General features: G+C 35.7%; 1 protein-coding gene across 5 annotated transcripts; it reads right to left on the reverse strand.

Annotated features, from left to right (window-relative positions):
* Nucleotides 1-1,638: 1,638 nt before the first annotated feature.
* LOC311306945 (cell adhesion molecule CEACAM6-like) lies at nt 1,639-15,806 on the reverse strand. Of its 5 annotated transcripts, none has more exons than XM_084435596.1 (9): nt 15,696-15,806; nt 15,029-15,352; nt 11,305-11,580; nt 10,935-11,189; nt 10,463-10,586; nt 7,279-7,319; nt 7,053-7,078; nt 3,401-3,547; nt 1,639-3,206 (listed from the first exon to the last, which is right to left on the reverse strand). In XM_084435596.1, the coding sequence occupies exons 1-9, from the start codon at nt 15,745-15,747 to the stop codon at nt 3,180-3,182; spliced, it is 1,272 nt and encodes a 423-aa protein (XP_084291722.1). In that variant the 5' UTR covers nt 15,748-15,806; the 3' UTR covers nt 1,639-3,179. The 5 variants fall into 5 exon arrangements, with proteins under 5 accessions (XP_084291722.1, XP_084291724.1, XP_084291723.1 ...); XM_084435598.1 differs by having other exon boundaries at nt 10,463-10,583; nt 15,696-15,803; XM_084435597.1 differs by having other exon boundaries at nt 7,053-7,081; nt 10,463-10,583; nt 15,696-15,791.

Genomic DNA, 15,806 nt, shown 5'->3' on the forward strand with positions numbered 1-15,806 from the left:
GAGAAAGATGTGTTCTATTTTGAAATGAACAGTTAGTATATATTTAACAAAATGTGTTTTTGAGAAGAAAATGATCCATTTGGCCAATTGTGTTTTGTAGGTGTGAGTCTGTGTTAAGAGCAGTGTTGGGTAAGTTACTAAAAGTAATTAGTTATAGTTACTAGTTACTTCTCACAAAAAGTAACTGTGTTAGTAACTGAATTACATCATTACAAAAGTAACTAATTACTAGGGAAAGTAACTATTGCGTTACTTAAAAAAACAAACCTTTTAAATAGAACATCTTATTATTATTAAACATTGTACACTAATCTACACTATTTTAATGTTGCTGTGGGACAATGTGAGAGACACCGATTAACTTAAATATTAAAATATTATCATTACTATAGTGGAACAACAAAATAATAGATGGTTTAGAACTTTTAATATTTATTGCACAGACCACAACTGGCCAACAAAGTCTAAAATAAATCATGCTTCTTAAGAAATGTACCAAAAATAAATAAATAGTAGCCTTATAAAAATATTCATACATACACTAGTGCATATAATTAAAATGATAAAACTCACACACCTTTACAACTGGTAGACATTCATAGCCTATTTGAAGTATTTTCTTCCTCACAATAGTAAGTTTAACAAAAAGTGCTCTCAATATAATACTGAACAATGTATTAACATAAATAATAATAATACAATATAATCTTTTGTGGGTTTATTTTTATAACCTACAGAGAACGTCATCATCAGATGTTATTTATTTTAGCCAAATTCTAGTCATGTTTGCCGCACGTGTTCACAACCGTCAAACAAATATGTTTGAACGTTCCCTGCAGTTTATTTTGGAGTTTATGTTATATAAACTAATTAAAACATTGCATATGATACCAATATGCTACATATATTATTCTAATGCTGAAATGTGTAATTTATTTATAAATAAAGTATTTATGCTCGGACACATTCGGTCTCTCTCGCGCACTGTCGAGCGCGTTCTCGGACACACTCGGTCTCTCTTGCGCACTGTCGAGCGCGCTCGCGGCATTCGCCTCGCTTTTGTCCAGTCCGGCAGTCCAGTCCAGCGCCTCATAAACACTCACACACCAGAGAAAAAACTTTGCAGCTCCTATGGCTGAGAGAGAGCCTACTCGGATGAAAACCGCTTCAGTGAGCTCAACTATAGTAACGCCGCATTTTTATTGACAGTAACGGTAACGGCGTTGTAATAGAGGAAGCAGTAATTAGTTTGATTACTCGTTACTGAAAAAAATAACGCCGTTAGTAACGCCGTTTATTTATAACGCCGTAATTCCCATCACTGGTTAAGAGTTTAGAAAAAGTATCTGAAAGCGCTTGTTAGCGATTGAAAAAAACTGTAAGTGTATTAATGAAATAACATTATGCATGAATAAGGCATACAATATATACCTTGTACATTGTTCAGAATTCATCCATGATACTTTTTAGGTCACTCGTCAACATAAAACACACAATCAAAGTTAAAGTTTAACTCATTACATCTGCCTTGATAAATCCTTATCAGTTGCGGTTCTGTTATCACACCATGAGGGGAAAATACAGTATGTGACCTTATAAATATACAAAAGAGCTGAAAACCAGAACCAAAAGGTAGAATGAGCAATAAATTAACTCTTTATTTTAAACAAATTAAATGCCTCTGTCAAAAGTCATTGAAGTTTACATAAATTATAAATAACAAAACAGTAGTTATATCACATTCTTTGGTAAAAGATAATGAACAAGTTAGACATTCAGACAATAAAACTGCCATATAATGTTTTTTTTGTTTTTTTTTACCAAAGCTTATACTGTTTATGACTAGAATAAAATGTTGCCTCCTCATTTCTTTTCCATGTGTGACGTTGTGTTCAGGTCTAAAGGTGAATTTAGTCATGAAACCTCTGTTTTTAATTACCCACTATCACAGTTATTTTATTTTCCCAGTGCAAGAAAGAATGAGGATGTACCTGATGGTTTCTGAGAAACTGTTTAGTGTGATGGCTAAACATTAGCCTATAAATATAAAACATTTAGAGGAAGAATGTCTATGGACTGTTTAGATAAGACGAATAACAATCTACACAATAGCAGAGCACAGTCCTCTGCTCTGAACATTTGTCACAGTTTCAATTTGAATGATCTGGAACATTATCAAGTGTGAATCAATGGTTAAATTAAAAGGCACTGGGGGTGCATATGACACAAACAGTGGATATTTTATATGATGTTGTTCAGTCATATGCTATAAGGCATGCTGTGGGAGAAGGGATGGTTGTAACAAGGGCCGAGTTGTAATACGGTCAGTTTAACCAAATTCCGTACAGGGATGAAATCATACATGGCCACCATCCTATTGAGGTGACAGTAGAAGTTGTAAGTCTCTGTGTAAAAATTTGAAGATAAATTTGAGATAGAAAAATTGACTTGACTTCAACACTTGATACACACACAATAAAACACTTGACTACAAAATTTGATTTGCGATTAGGTTTATGTATGTTAATAGACAGAACATGTTTCATCTGAATCCGCAGCTTCTTGTTTAACTGGAACTGTCATCTCTGAGCTGGGAAGGGTTGTAACAAAATAGGACATTGTATAAGCTGATATTTGACACCTGTGAAAGCCCATGTTTTATGTTTTTGTTCAGTCATTTATTTAATTTCATTTCAATGAAAATATATAAATGCATGTGCAAAATTTAAACAGATATCCATGCTTTCACTATAAAGTTGCACCCCACGTATACTGTTACAACTCACTCCTGTAGATGGTATGTTGTAATATCATTTTGTTTGTGACATTATTTTTCACAATAGAGAGATTTCAAAACAAGTTGTATATTTCGAAACAACATCAATTTCTATCAGATAAATCTGGGAACATTGCATTAAAATTTAAGATAAATAGCCCTGACCAACAAATGTTAAAGCAAAAAGTGTTACCACCCTCCCCTGTCTTCCCTATCATAATTATGAAAATAGAACAATTTCACAGCCTGACAGGCCATCTTGCATTCAAAACTAAAAATGTTACATTTCACTTACACAACAACATTCAGCAAAATAAAGCTAAATTAAAGAAGTAAAACAAAATGTGGTAAATGTGCAATATGTGGAAGACTCAGTGCAGTAGACTTCAGTGTCTTCACTCCCTCACCTGCGCAAAGGATGGTTTGATACCTGAAGGGAGACGTTACACAAGCATATGATAAAAGAAAGCAACCGAATGACTTCCTTATTGTTTTATAGCATGGTTGCAGGACAGAATAAATAGCACTTGTTTTATGATACATTACAGTTTTATTGCAGCTAACGTACACATATGGTGCTCTACAATGGGATTAGATTTACATTTACTATACGAAACTGCTCACCTGACTTCCATAGGGAGGTGGAGGAGCCTTTGACTTGGCTCCAGAATTGACTTCTGCATACTCTGTACTAGGCTCACTATTATTCCCCAGAGTCACTCTCTCTCCACCAGCCTTCTGAAAATGGCTGATGTCTGCATAGTTCAATTCCTACAAATAGTCAATTGTTTTTGTTAAATTACAATGTCATACACAATGATGATGTCAAATTAGGTAAACACCTGATAAAAACATTTCTTGTTGCTGATATTTAAATTGTGAAAAAGAAGTGTCACTATTAAACAGTGGTAATTATCATGATAACCAAATTACTGAATATATGCCAACAGGGCCGGCTCTAGCCCTTTGGTTGCCCTAGGCAAGATTGAGTCCCCCCCCCCCCCCCCCCGCTCTTTATAAGAAAATAAGAAATAAGAAAATTGATAAGTGTCAAGCCTTTATTTGTTATAATTTTGATGATTATGGCTTACAGCTTATGAAAACCCCAAATTCAAAATCACAGAAAATTAGAATTGATATGAATTGATATGTCATAAGCTGTAAGCCATAACAAAGTCTTGAAATATCTCACTTTGCATGTAATGAGTCTATATAATATATTAGTTTCACCTTATAAGTTGAATAATTGAAATAAATGAACTTTTGCACGAAATTCTAATTTTTCGAGTTTCACCTGTAGTCACTCCAACACTTCAACAAGCAAAATATTACTTAAATGATACACTCTAATAAATTGCACATACAAAAATGCTACAAAGAATGTTCATTGATGAACAAACAAAAATGCTCTAATAGTCACTCCAACACTTCAACAAGCAAATTATGACTTGAAGAATCAACTGTAAATTGTTTATAGCCTACACAAATTCTACAAAGAATGTTCAAGGATATTTACCAAATTGGATTAATTTAAGCAAATTATGACCATTAAACTGGTTTAACTATACCTTCTACAAACAAATGTGCTATTATGGATAATGTATGTACCACTACAAAATTAAAATATTTAAGTTCTTTTAGTTCTATCTCAAATAATAAAATATTAACAGTTGTTTCTGCCATTTCTGTTCACCTTCAAAGTAACTATAGCTAGCAAACTATAGCTTAGTGACAGCAATGAAACGTCCAATATTAGGTGATGTAGGCTACAATACTAAGTAAATTTATTTCATTGGACACCTTAAAGGTAGGGTAGGTGTTCCTGTTCAGAAACACTTTTTTTATACTGGGTGAAATGGTCCTTCCATCCTGATAGTAGTCAATACATTATGTGTTTAGAAAAAGGAATGAAAAAAATCAGACCTCTGTAGCAGCTGCAGGACAGTAAAAACTCTGACCAATCACTGCCATTCGGTGCGAATGTAAAGAACCAATCAGATGCCTTCATGTCTCGTGCCCGCCCCGAGCCCCACTGCGCGCGCTGCCCTGCGTGCACTCATCACATGTCACCGTTCCCGGAAATATTCAGCTCAAAGCACCTGCATATGCAGTCAGCGAAGGCAAACAAGGCAAAAACTACTTCCTCGGACCGTGCCCGCACTCTTGAACGACCTCCTCTGCTTCGCCCTCAACCCCGGACCTGTCCTCGAACCGACGATGCGGTAACTTACTTGTCTCCGGACTCGGAGTGTACGTTAGTCTTCATTAGAGTCAACAATGTTTTCATCATGGAAACTCTTACATGCAAAACACCGTATATGTTATGAATCTTACACGAAATTCACCTTCATCACAGTGTAACTGATGGTAATGGAAAAACGTGTATCAATGCAACCTGTTTTTAGTTTTGCCTTATAAATATAGCTCGTTACCGAATGAAACTTTACCATTATCGATATGCTAGCTTGATAGTGAGTACTAAAAGAAATCTTATTTGTTTATATTCATAGTGATAAAGTTAGGTATTTTATTACATGTGATTCTGACATGATGTCACTGTATGTACTGCGCTCCTTCCTCTCCACTCGTCTCAGGTAATAAATGCGTCTTGTTCCAGCCTGAGCGTTTGGCGTCGCGCGTTCATGTGTTTTGGGGGCGTGGCTTTGGAAGGAGCTCACAAGGGAGGGGGTGGAAGTGAATGGAAATAATGAGCTGTGTTTATTGCAGATTAAAAGGTCTACAGTCACTCGATTTTTATATTTTCTTTTTCAGAGTACTTACATTTTAATTATGTATTGGTATATAAAGACAGTTTAAACAAATTTGGAATGTTTTTTTTTTGAAAAATGATTACCTACCCTACCTTTAATAGCTAAGATGAGAAGACTTACTCTATACTGAGCTTTATTTTTTATCTTCTTCCTTTCTCCGTTTTCGTCCCTGTGCACCAGAGGTTTAGACCGCTTCATTTTCGATCAATGCGACAGCAGCTGAGCACTTCCCTAACGTAACGTAACGCAACCCTCCCGCCCCCGCCAATCCAGAAATGGTCGACAAAAATCATAATTCAATCTAATAATCAGGTTGACAAGTAATTAAACGTGTGGTTGAGGGGGCGCCCTTTGCCCTTTGATCATGTTTAATAAACATGTTTTATTTCACGTTTCGTTCTAATTTTATGATTAATATGGGAAGTAGATAGGGCGACACTAGAGTGCGTCCGCGCCCCCAACACATTTGTCGCCCTAGGCAACCGCCTAGTTCGCCCTGTATGCCAATATACATAGCTCACTGCAGTCATTTCTGAAAGCTTAAAGTCCTTTTGAGCTGACAGTAAAAATACACACATCCCTCCTGCTATAAAAGCCATAAACTCTTTAATTACCTCTATGAGATAAAAGAGTCAAAAGACAGAAGAGGAAGAACAACTGAATAACAGTTACTACCACTGAAAAACACCTTTAAGTGTTTGTAATGTGTAATTTCACATCAGATTTTTAGTTTTAGAGAATAAAACACTGTAAAAAAAATCGTGATTTTAACGGTCAAAGACTGTAAAAACGCTACAGTGAAAAACTGTTTATTGGTTAAGAGAAAGTTTCCTTACTATATACGGTAAACAACTGTGATAGATCTACAGTTTTTGGAAGTGAAAAAGAACAAGTCATTGTATAATTTACATTGAAAAAACGTAAATTGACATTCCCACAATTCCCTGCGTGACACTTCACATTTGATGTATTTTTGTTGAAATAACTATATGTTTCTTCATAGTTTTCTTAGTTTTTTCTAATCAGTTATGACATTAGGGTTTATGTTACATTTAATGCTGTTAAATTAATGTTTATTGCATTTTTAAAATTTCACGTGTATTACCATGATGGTGTTTAGTGTTTGTGTGAATCACACTGTGCAGCTTCTATTTATTAGTATTAACTTTCTTGTGAAAGAGCTGCTTGTGATGAGCTTTAATTCATCATGTGATTTTCATCTCAACTGTGATTGGTGGTTGTCAGAGTATTACTATGGTACAAAACAGATATAAATACTTAAATAGGTCAGTAAATTAACATTACATCAGATAATTAAATATGGTTTATTAATGTAAATTTAAGTAAAGTCTGTAAAATCTGAAAAGTTGCTACCGTATTTTTTACAGAAAATTTCTGGCAACCACAACTGCCGGTATTTTACCGTAAATGTAACAGATTTTTTTTTACAGTGAATGTAATGGTTAACCAAAAATGGTTGATGAGAAAAACTGAAAGTCACTCACAGGCTCTTGTCTGCTTTGTGCTGCTGCTGCTTAAAGAAAGAAACATTCAATAAGTTTGATACTGAAATAAATATGTTCTGATTCATCTGTAATATGAATAGATCATCTGAAATCTATTATGGAATGTACAGTATCATGGTCAATCTTGCTATAATTGTTGAAGTCAGTAGTGTTGCTTTAATCAGAACTTAATTGTTTTGAAATTATGAATAAATAACAAACATACCTCCACTTGGCCGTCCACTTTTGTGAAGGTTTAGACTTGGGCTGTAGTGTGAACACAAATACATTGTTACAACTAGTTGTTAATCTGTACTACATTTTTGTCTCACAAATAAGCAGTTTATTACAGTTGTTTTGCTGAAATCATTTTATTATCAGATAAATTCAGGCCCGGTTTCAGAATTAAATCACTGAAGGTGCTTCTGAAATTAGTGTGGGTGCTCTAAAGTGCTCATGTAAGACTGGAAAAAACTGGAAGAGAGGGCAACTCTCTGAGAGAACAAAGGAAATTAACATTTGAACTCACTCTTGTGCACCATTTGAGAGACGCACCAGTCTCACCTCAGAACCATCCTAATCTATGTCTCTTTCCCTCTTCCCCCGTTCCTTCTCTCTCATGCTGAGATCACCAAAATTCACCCAATAATCTATATGGTTTAATGTGAATAATTATCAGACAGTATTACACATGTTTGGTATCATTTGAAATGTCTCAGTGCAAAGGTCTCATTCCCAAAGAAGTAAACCAAAAGGTAATAAAGTTCTTAAGAGTTTAGAGATAACTCGCACACAGAGGAGGGTGTGTCTTCCAGGCAAATGGCATTCTGCTCCCAAAAGGTGTTAAATCTGAATGCAAATTCCCGTTGTTAGCAAATGTTTCCATGTGAAAGAAGTTTCTGTCTATATAAAGAAATGCAACAAGAGGCTCAGGGCTATTTGTAACTCAAATTAGCCTGTGATGCAGAGTGTATGCAGGCACTCCGCATCATGTATTTTAGAATGTCAGGTTCGCATCTTCTCTCTTTATTCCAGAGCATTTGATGTTTTGTATTTATTATCTTTGAACTGATTATGAAATTGGCATGATACATTTACCTGACATAATAAATTGTAAACATTTGATTTTATTCTGACTGACTCTGAAATTGTTTTCCCAAGTAGATTAAACGGATTCGTATGTTCCCGCAAGTTTTGCGTCAGATTAGTGACGACTAATATTTGGCATCAATTCAAGTGTACTTGGTTTGCAAAGACAAGAAGTGAATTTCCATTTAGAACAGCAAATGCTGCTTGACCAATCTAAATTTGGGTGTGTCTTACCTCTGTTTTAATTTAATGTTACTTTAGATAAGTGTACGAGGGAAAGCGCAGCATGGCCAATCCAAAGCTATTATAAGAGAAGTAATGTTGGTCGGCTTATATCTGTAATAGTGGCCATACCTCTACTGAAGTAAACGTTAAGTTAAATTCAAGTGTATGCAATTCCACGGGTGCTATACCAAAGTATCTTTGATTGTGTAACCATGAATGTGACCGATCTCAGGTATATAGCAATTACCTCTCTTTGGTGACCAAAACTGATGGCTTGTGAACGTGAGACCCGCGTTAAACAGAAGACCTCTGAGCGACATAGTTTCCTAATTTGAACGGGTAAAATATAATTAAAGAGTTAAAAAGAACAATTAAACATTCGCTCACTTTTTTCTTGTTGTGTTGCGTAAAAGGAAAGACAGTAATGCGCAAAAACCTTCACCCGTCCTACCGGAAACCCCCATTTGGACCTTACACTCATGTAATGGGTAAAAAACAGCTCCTAAGTACCTCCATAACAAAAAAAAGTGATGTTCAGTGGGAGATTTACAAGTTTACAAGTCAGTACTTTTATAAATAATTATGCAACAGCATTTAAAAAATATTATGAGGGCATGTGTTACTAACTTAGTATAACAAATTAGTATTTTATTATTAACAATACTAGTCACAAAACCAATACCAAAATTTCAGTAGTCGGTAAATATACCAGTACAATTACAGGATTCTCAGTACCAATTCCATTACCACAGCCAAAGCTATTGGAGCACACTTCCTTTACTTTTTACCTATTGAACTCTTTGAAAATAATAGTTATAATAATACATTGTTTATATAATTATATACATTTTTATTTTACCACTGTCATGGGTTGCCATGTAGTTAAATCCCAAGGAAGATGCGTGACGCAGAACAAACGATAAATAGACGCTTTTAATAAACACAAAGAGCGATAGCATACACAACTAACGTAACTTCAATGAGTGACAATGAACAGAAGAGAACTCTTCTAAAGAAGAAAGATCATCAACAGAACAGGGAACAGGTGTGGACTATTCTGAAACCATGACAACTGATGAATGACTCAAAAACAGGCATATGCAGACAATGAAAACTTTGGGTACATTTACACGACAACAGTGTACTAAAAAATGGAAAAGTATTTCCTTTGTGTTTTTCGCATACAGAGGACAACATTGTCAAAATGATCCCTCTTCACACGGGTCTGCTAAAACGATTAAAAATGCTGTATTGTGCAGCCTGTAGTTGGCGATGTCACTTTGTATGGAAACACTATGCACCTTGTGTTATATGCATCTGCATGACGTCATCATTTTCACAAATTCACATTTTTGTAGTTTACACAGAGACGATAATGGTATAGTTAAAAATAAATTACACTTTGAAACCCAAGTTCATGTTTTCAGGACCCCAAAACGCTGTTGTCGTGTAAATGAACTACAAATAACACATTAAAGTAGCTGGCTGTGTTCTTGATATCAATTAGAAATATCTGAAGTCATTTTAGGGGGACAACCTGAAAGCTTTAAACTTCTCTTCTCACTCAAGCGATGTTTTAAGAGAGAATGACATCTGTGATGTTATGTGTTATTAATTGTGCATTGGGCAGTGCTTTCCTGCTACTTGTAATATGCTGGTATGGTTAGTTGAGCAACAAGATCACAGTACTTCTAAATTCACACAAAGATGTGTGAATGTGTGATGGACACATGTTCTGTGTCCTTGTGTCCTTCTGAGTTTGTATTTTCAAGGTAGCTTGGCAAGACTGGTCTCTCAACAGACATGTTTATGATTTGCTACAATTCTCAAGGTTGCAAAACCTTCATCAGAACGCAAACACACATATAGAATGGCAGCATTTGAAAGCATACCCGTATCAGTGGGTACCGAATACAGTTGGCCAAATCTGTTTTGCCAATATGCTACTATAATAGTTTCAACTAAGGGTGCTCTTACTTTGAGGGCACTAAGCACCCACTAGCACCCCTGTACAACCGGACCTGCATACATATTGACATATTTTAGGGAAAGTCACTATAATTGCACATCATTCAGAAACAGATCATGTTACTCACATTTTCTTGGTTTTGGTTAAATAGAAAATCAGACCACAAATGCCTGCAACTGCCACTAAAACTCCAATGACAATCCCAACTATCGCTCCTGTTGTCAGTCCTCCTCCTCCTCCATCACCACCTACTAAGATAAAGATAAACAACACATAATCTACTGAACACAATACTTACTGTAATGCACCTGTACCAAAACTGTAATAAAAAAACTTAAATAAAACTTAAGCAGGCATTATGAAGGTATATGAAATGTACACCGAATGGGTGTATTTAATTTATTTTATGTAGCAGACTTTTATGCAAATAATTTTATCCAAAATAATCTAAAGCAATACAAAATGTCATAAAAGTACCTATTACTATTTTTTTAAACATACATTTTTGAAAATATTACATACTTTAATAGGCAAATTAAGATCAAAGCATTGATTATCAAAAAGTGACAACACATTTTAGGTTAGTTTTATCTTTTTACCTTTAACTAGTAAAGCATGTTTTTGTGAGGCACTTCTCTTTGTGACACTATTCGAGGCAGTGCATTCGTAATCTCCACTGTCTGGGACGTCAGTCTTCACTATGGTGAAAGTGTCTGTGGTCTCACTGGTGTCTGTTCCATTAAACCTCCAGATGAATGAGGCAGAAGGTTCAGAATTTGCAGAGCAAGACAGAGACACTCGAACCCCTAAATTCACCACTTTCGGACCCTCAATAGAAACATCTTCTGGTCCATCTAGAACAAACACAAGAGACTCACTGTCAGAGGGACAAACTGAGCACTGAAGTATGTCTATATTTCATCAGGTTTGAGCTCAAGTCATCTTGATGTTTAAATGTTTAACACTCACAGTTGATGATCAGGCTGTGTGTTGCCGTCTCAGAGCTGACAGGGTTTCTATAAGTACACTGATATTCCCCACTGTCTGATCTCTGCACTGGACTGATGGACACTGATCTGTTATCAGGTGAGAAGATGATGCGGTTGCTAGGAGACAGAGGACTGTTATCTTTCATCCACTCCACAGAGGTGATGCTGCCAGTTCCCTCAGAGGTGATGCTAGCAGTTGAGTTGCCCTCTATTAATAATTCTTCTGGACCAATAAGCCTGACATTAGATATTTTTTCTGTGTAAATGAGAGAGAAAGAACAAATAAAGTACACTCGATCTAAAATTAGTCTTTCACATTTAGGACCCACTGAACATTTGTAAAAATAGCAAAAGAGTTGTGATTTTGCAGTGTGCATATTTTCACAAATTACTGTTTCTTATAAATATTAGTCAGTTGCATAACAAACAGGCATAATTTTCCATCCCATGCACTACACCGACATCCCTGCATGTAGAATCTTTGGAAATGATTATTACAATTTAGTTAAAAGTGCACTCCTACCTAGTATTATTATGAAGTTCAAATACTTTTTGTTTATGACTGCAAATAACTGTGATGTGGCAGCACCTACTGTAATGTAGAATCGCTATAATTATTTACAGCTTGCTTTTGTTTTATTTAGTCACTTTTACTTGCTTAGTAATGTTAAGAGTTGTTTAGTCTTTAAATGTTTGTATATATTAACCATTGAATTCTGTATGCTTAATGTAAATTTTTCGGTGTTTCTCTTTTGTCAGTAAGTTTTTCACATCTCATATATGACACTATATAGTGTCTTTAACTACTATCAGGGTTCGAATTACAAAGTGGCTTTCGGGGGAGCCCTATTTTCCGATCCTCCCTGGCTGATTTTAACGCTTTTGGTGCATGTTCGGGCATTTAAAACAATAGTTTTACAGTAAACAGTACAGAACGTACTTGGTTACTTACGTAACCTCGGTTCCCTTACCTCGGAGATAAGGGAACGAGTACTGCGTTGCCTTGCCGTGCTATTTCTCTCACGTCAGGTGTTTTCGCTTCAGTCGATTAGATCTGTCATATGGCGAGTTTTCTCTGTATTTATACTCTTCTATTTGGCGCGCAGAGTCTGGCAGGTCGCCAAGCGCTCCTATTGGATCGCGTGCTTCTGCTTTCTCGCCATTGGTTTGTGCAGTTGCCTCAGCACAGCCCATCAGCGCGCTCGCGCGAGCTCTGATGCTCTCGCCTGTGCTGCTGCAATACGTTTTAAAATAAAGGCTTCAATATTCTCGAGAAAAGGAGTTTTCCCTTGTACAGAATGTACAAAAAATGTACAGAAAATCAAAATCTATATGCGACACAAAAAAATGGACAGTGTTTTAGAGCTCCCCCTAAATGTCTCAAAGTAGGCTTTCAGGGGAGCCCAGGTCCTTTTCAGGGGAGCCGAGCTCCCCTTAGCTCCCCCGTAATTCGAACCCTGACTACTATGTACTTGCATAAAAATCATTGTTAGATTTCATGTGTTTATGTTGTATAGCAAAACACTTGTCCTGCTATTGAGGTGGGATATAGCCTAGATAAAGTTAAGGACAGGTTTGGTGGTCTGGTTAGGTTTCGGGATGGGGTAAGGTGTAAGGGAAGGGGCGGTAATGTATTTATAGATGTAATTACAGAAATTAATTACAGCTGTAATTACTTGCAGGTATTTTATAAATATATATGTACAATATAAAAACATGAATGTACAGACTAAGTGGTTTGTATCAAATTATTCATTTAAATGCTAGTACATATTAGTTAAAGGCATTTAATATTAAGTGGAACCAGGGAACTTTATTGGGGCAAAACACTGATCGCTGCATGTCTGGTTTACTGTCTTATATTAGGTCTGGGACACACTACGATTTTCAAATCTTAAACAATTTTAAACCTGTGGGCAGTTTCAACAATTTTTAGCATTATAATCCTCCGAATGCGCACACTAGAAGATTCGTCCGGATTGTCGATTGTATTTGTTGTAACATTTCCACAGCGAGATTCATCAATTCACGGGCATGGCATGTTTGTGGCTGCCAAGTTTGGGTATGCGCAATGATGACATCACCGTCGGTCGGAGTGACTGCGGTCACTGAGTGGTAGAAAGACTGAGGGGCAGGCCGGCAGCATTGGATTTGCAGTTATCATTTTGTGTCAGTATGCTGAATTTCAGGGGGGAAAAATCATACCCTATATATTGTATTGTTATATTGTATTGACAACTCATCAATTAAATATTTACCATCTTATATTATGCATAATTTGATGTTTTTAAATAAACACTGAGAAAAAATATACAGGTTTTATGGCAGGACGATATGACGATATAATTGACATTGAGTGATCACCCGGATTTAGACCTACCTATATTGTATTTATATAAAGCGTTCACACAGGCAAATTTGCTTTATATGTATTTCCCCAGTGTCAAAATCACGCACATAGGGGAGAGCGGGGCACAAAGTAACGTTTTTTTTTACTTTCTCAGTTTGTGTAAATCTACTTATGGTTCAGAGTATTTTTTCCCACATTAATTTCCCACGTCTAGTACAATTATGTGGGTTTGTTTTATTAATACAGTATATACTTTTTTCTTGATATACCCCAAAAGAATGGAAGTGAAATGTGACAACATGCCCCATAGGTTAGGTACATTTTAACATGTGAGGGGCACATTGTAACATGACCATATGACAGCTTAAAATGTTATCTGATCTAATAAAAAAAAATATACAAGACAAACTAAAATATTTTCTCAATAAAATACAATTATTAACTTTTTCATATAAAATAATGGCATTTTTGAATAATTAAATATAAACTCATTTTGACTACGAACACAGGAAAACACAGCTATACAACATAGTTCAAAACAAATAAATAATTAGGAATTATTTACCTTTATTTACCTTTTTCTCATGTTTTCTCAATAAAATTAATAAAAGTATAGAATATAATAGCATATTCTAATAGGGGCACATTGTAACGCAGTGTGACAACATGCCCCACCTGCACAACTGGGATTTAAACCCGGCTAGTGTCTTCTGCTAGTTAGCGAAGCATTAAAGAACTATCTCAACTGTTAAATAACATATTGGAGATTAAAATAATATCAGATTTGTCTAATTTTAAATAAACACAAAAAATAGAGATGCTAAATTTATGTCTATGGATATCTTCCAATTTTTTAAAAAATTTTGGCGCAATTTTTTCTCTATATAGTGTTGATATGGCAACTAGTAAATACACCAAGTTTCGTCATGCTAGCATGTGTGGAAGTATTTAAAACAAGTGTGTTACAACTAGCCCTATTTCTATTTCAACCCTCTAAGGATTTCAAGCCTTGAATCACCATAGTTAGGGGGTGCAAATTGGGCTCAAAAACTTAAAGTGTTGTGGCCAGCCGAACACTATTAGCACCCAGTTCACTGCGAATAAAAGCAGGCATGTGCATATCTAGCCTATAATTATTATTTTAAAATCCTCATAGTAGCCTTCTTTTGTTAGCCACTTAAACTGTTCCAATGCCATTTCAAACATCCATAGCTTACTGTTTATTAAATGTTTCTTTTAAAATAGTTTACAAATTATTAAACACCTCTTTAACCATCTCCTTGTCATAATCGTTTAGGCCTATATAGCCTAATTTATGATCAAACGCTGAACCAAGTTTCAGCAACACACTCACCGAACACTTGTAGTGAAGTTTCTCCTGTATGTTCCTTGAAATCACTAGTTGTTACAGTGAGTCTGTATATTCCAGAATCATTCAGTCTCAGATTCTGCAGCTCCAGAGCGAGTGTGTTGCTGTCAAAACGAACTCTGTCTTCATATGCGGGGTTTACTGTAGGTACACCAGATGTTACTGTAATTATAATAGTTGAAGTAAAAGTCCATTGAGTTGAATGAATGGATGTGGAGGAGGGTGGTTTATCAGGGGCGAGCCGCACGCTTTCTCCCACTGCTCCATTAGCCGTCTCAGGAAACTGCAGATTTTGACCGGAATATTGTCCTATGGGGGAAAAAAAAACAATTTCACTAAAAGGCAGACTTGTACGTTTCTGCAGTTATATAATTAGCTACAATAAGTGTCGTTATTTTATACAGAAAATCAACACACAGCATAATTTGCATAATTCATTTCTAACAACAGAGCATAAAACAGCATAATTAATTTCTAAGTCTCCCTAAAACACGAAAACAGCCACAGCGTCCAGTATAAACGATGAGAAACCATCATGATCAAGCTCTCACCAGTGTGTTATTTTATACAGAAATTCAACACGCAGCATAATTTGCATAATTAATTTCTAAAAGAGCATAAAACAGCATAAATAATTTCTTAAAAGTCTCACTAAAACACGAAAACAGCCACAGCGTCCAGTATAAACGATGAGAAACCATCATGATCGAGCTCTCATTTGTCAGAAACTGCAGCTCAAATCATCTTAACTATTCACATCAGT

Source organism: Rutilus rutilus, assembly GCF_951802725.1.
Source record: "Rutilus rutilus genome assembly, chromosome: 17".
Classification (NCBI taxonomy): Eukaryota; Metazoa; Chordata; class Actinopteri; order Cypriniformes; family Leuciscidae; genus Rutilus; species Rutilus rutilus.

What these genes read in the sequence shown, in the direction of transcription:
- LOC311306945 (XM_084435595.1), bottom strand. Translation starts at nt 15,747, where the DNA reads ATGATGGTTTCTCATCGTTTATACTGGACGCTGTGGCTGTTTTCGTGT. An exon ending in AACTTCACTACAAGTGTTCG is followed by an intron (nt 11,581 to 15,028) that starts GTGAGTGTGTTG and finishes TCATTTACACAG; the next exon opens with AAAAAATATCTAATGTCAGG. An exon ending in TTAACCAAAACCAAGAAAAT is followed by an intron (nt 7,320 to 10,462) that starts GTGAGTAACATG and finishes TTCACACTACAG; the next exon opens with CCCAAGTCTAAACCTTCACA.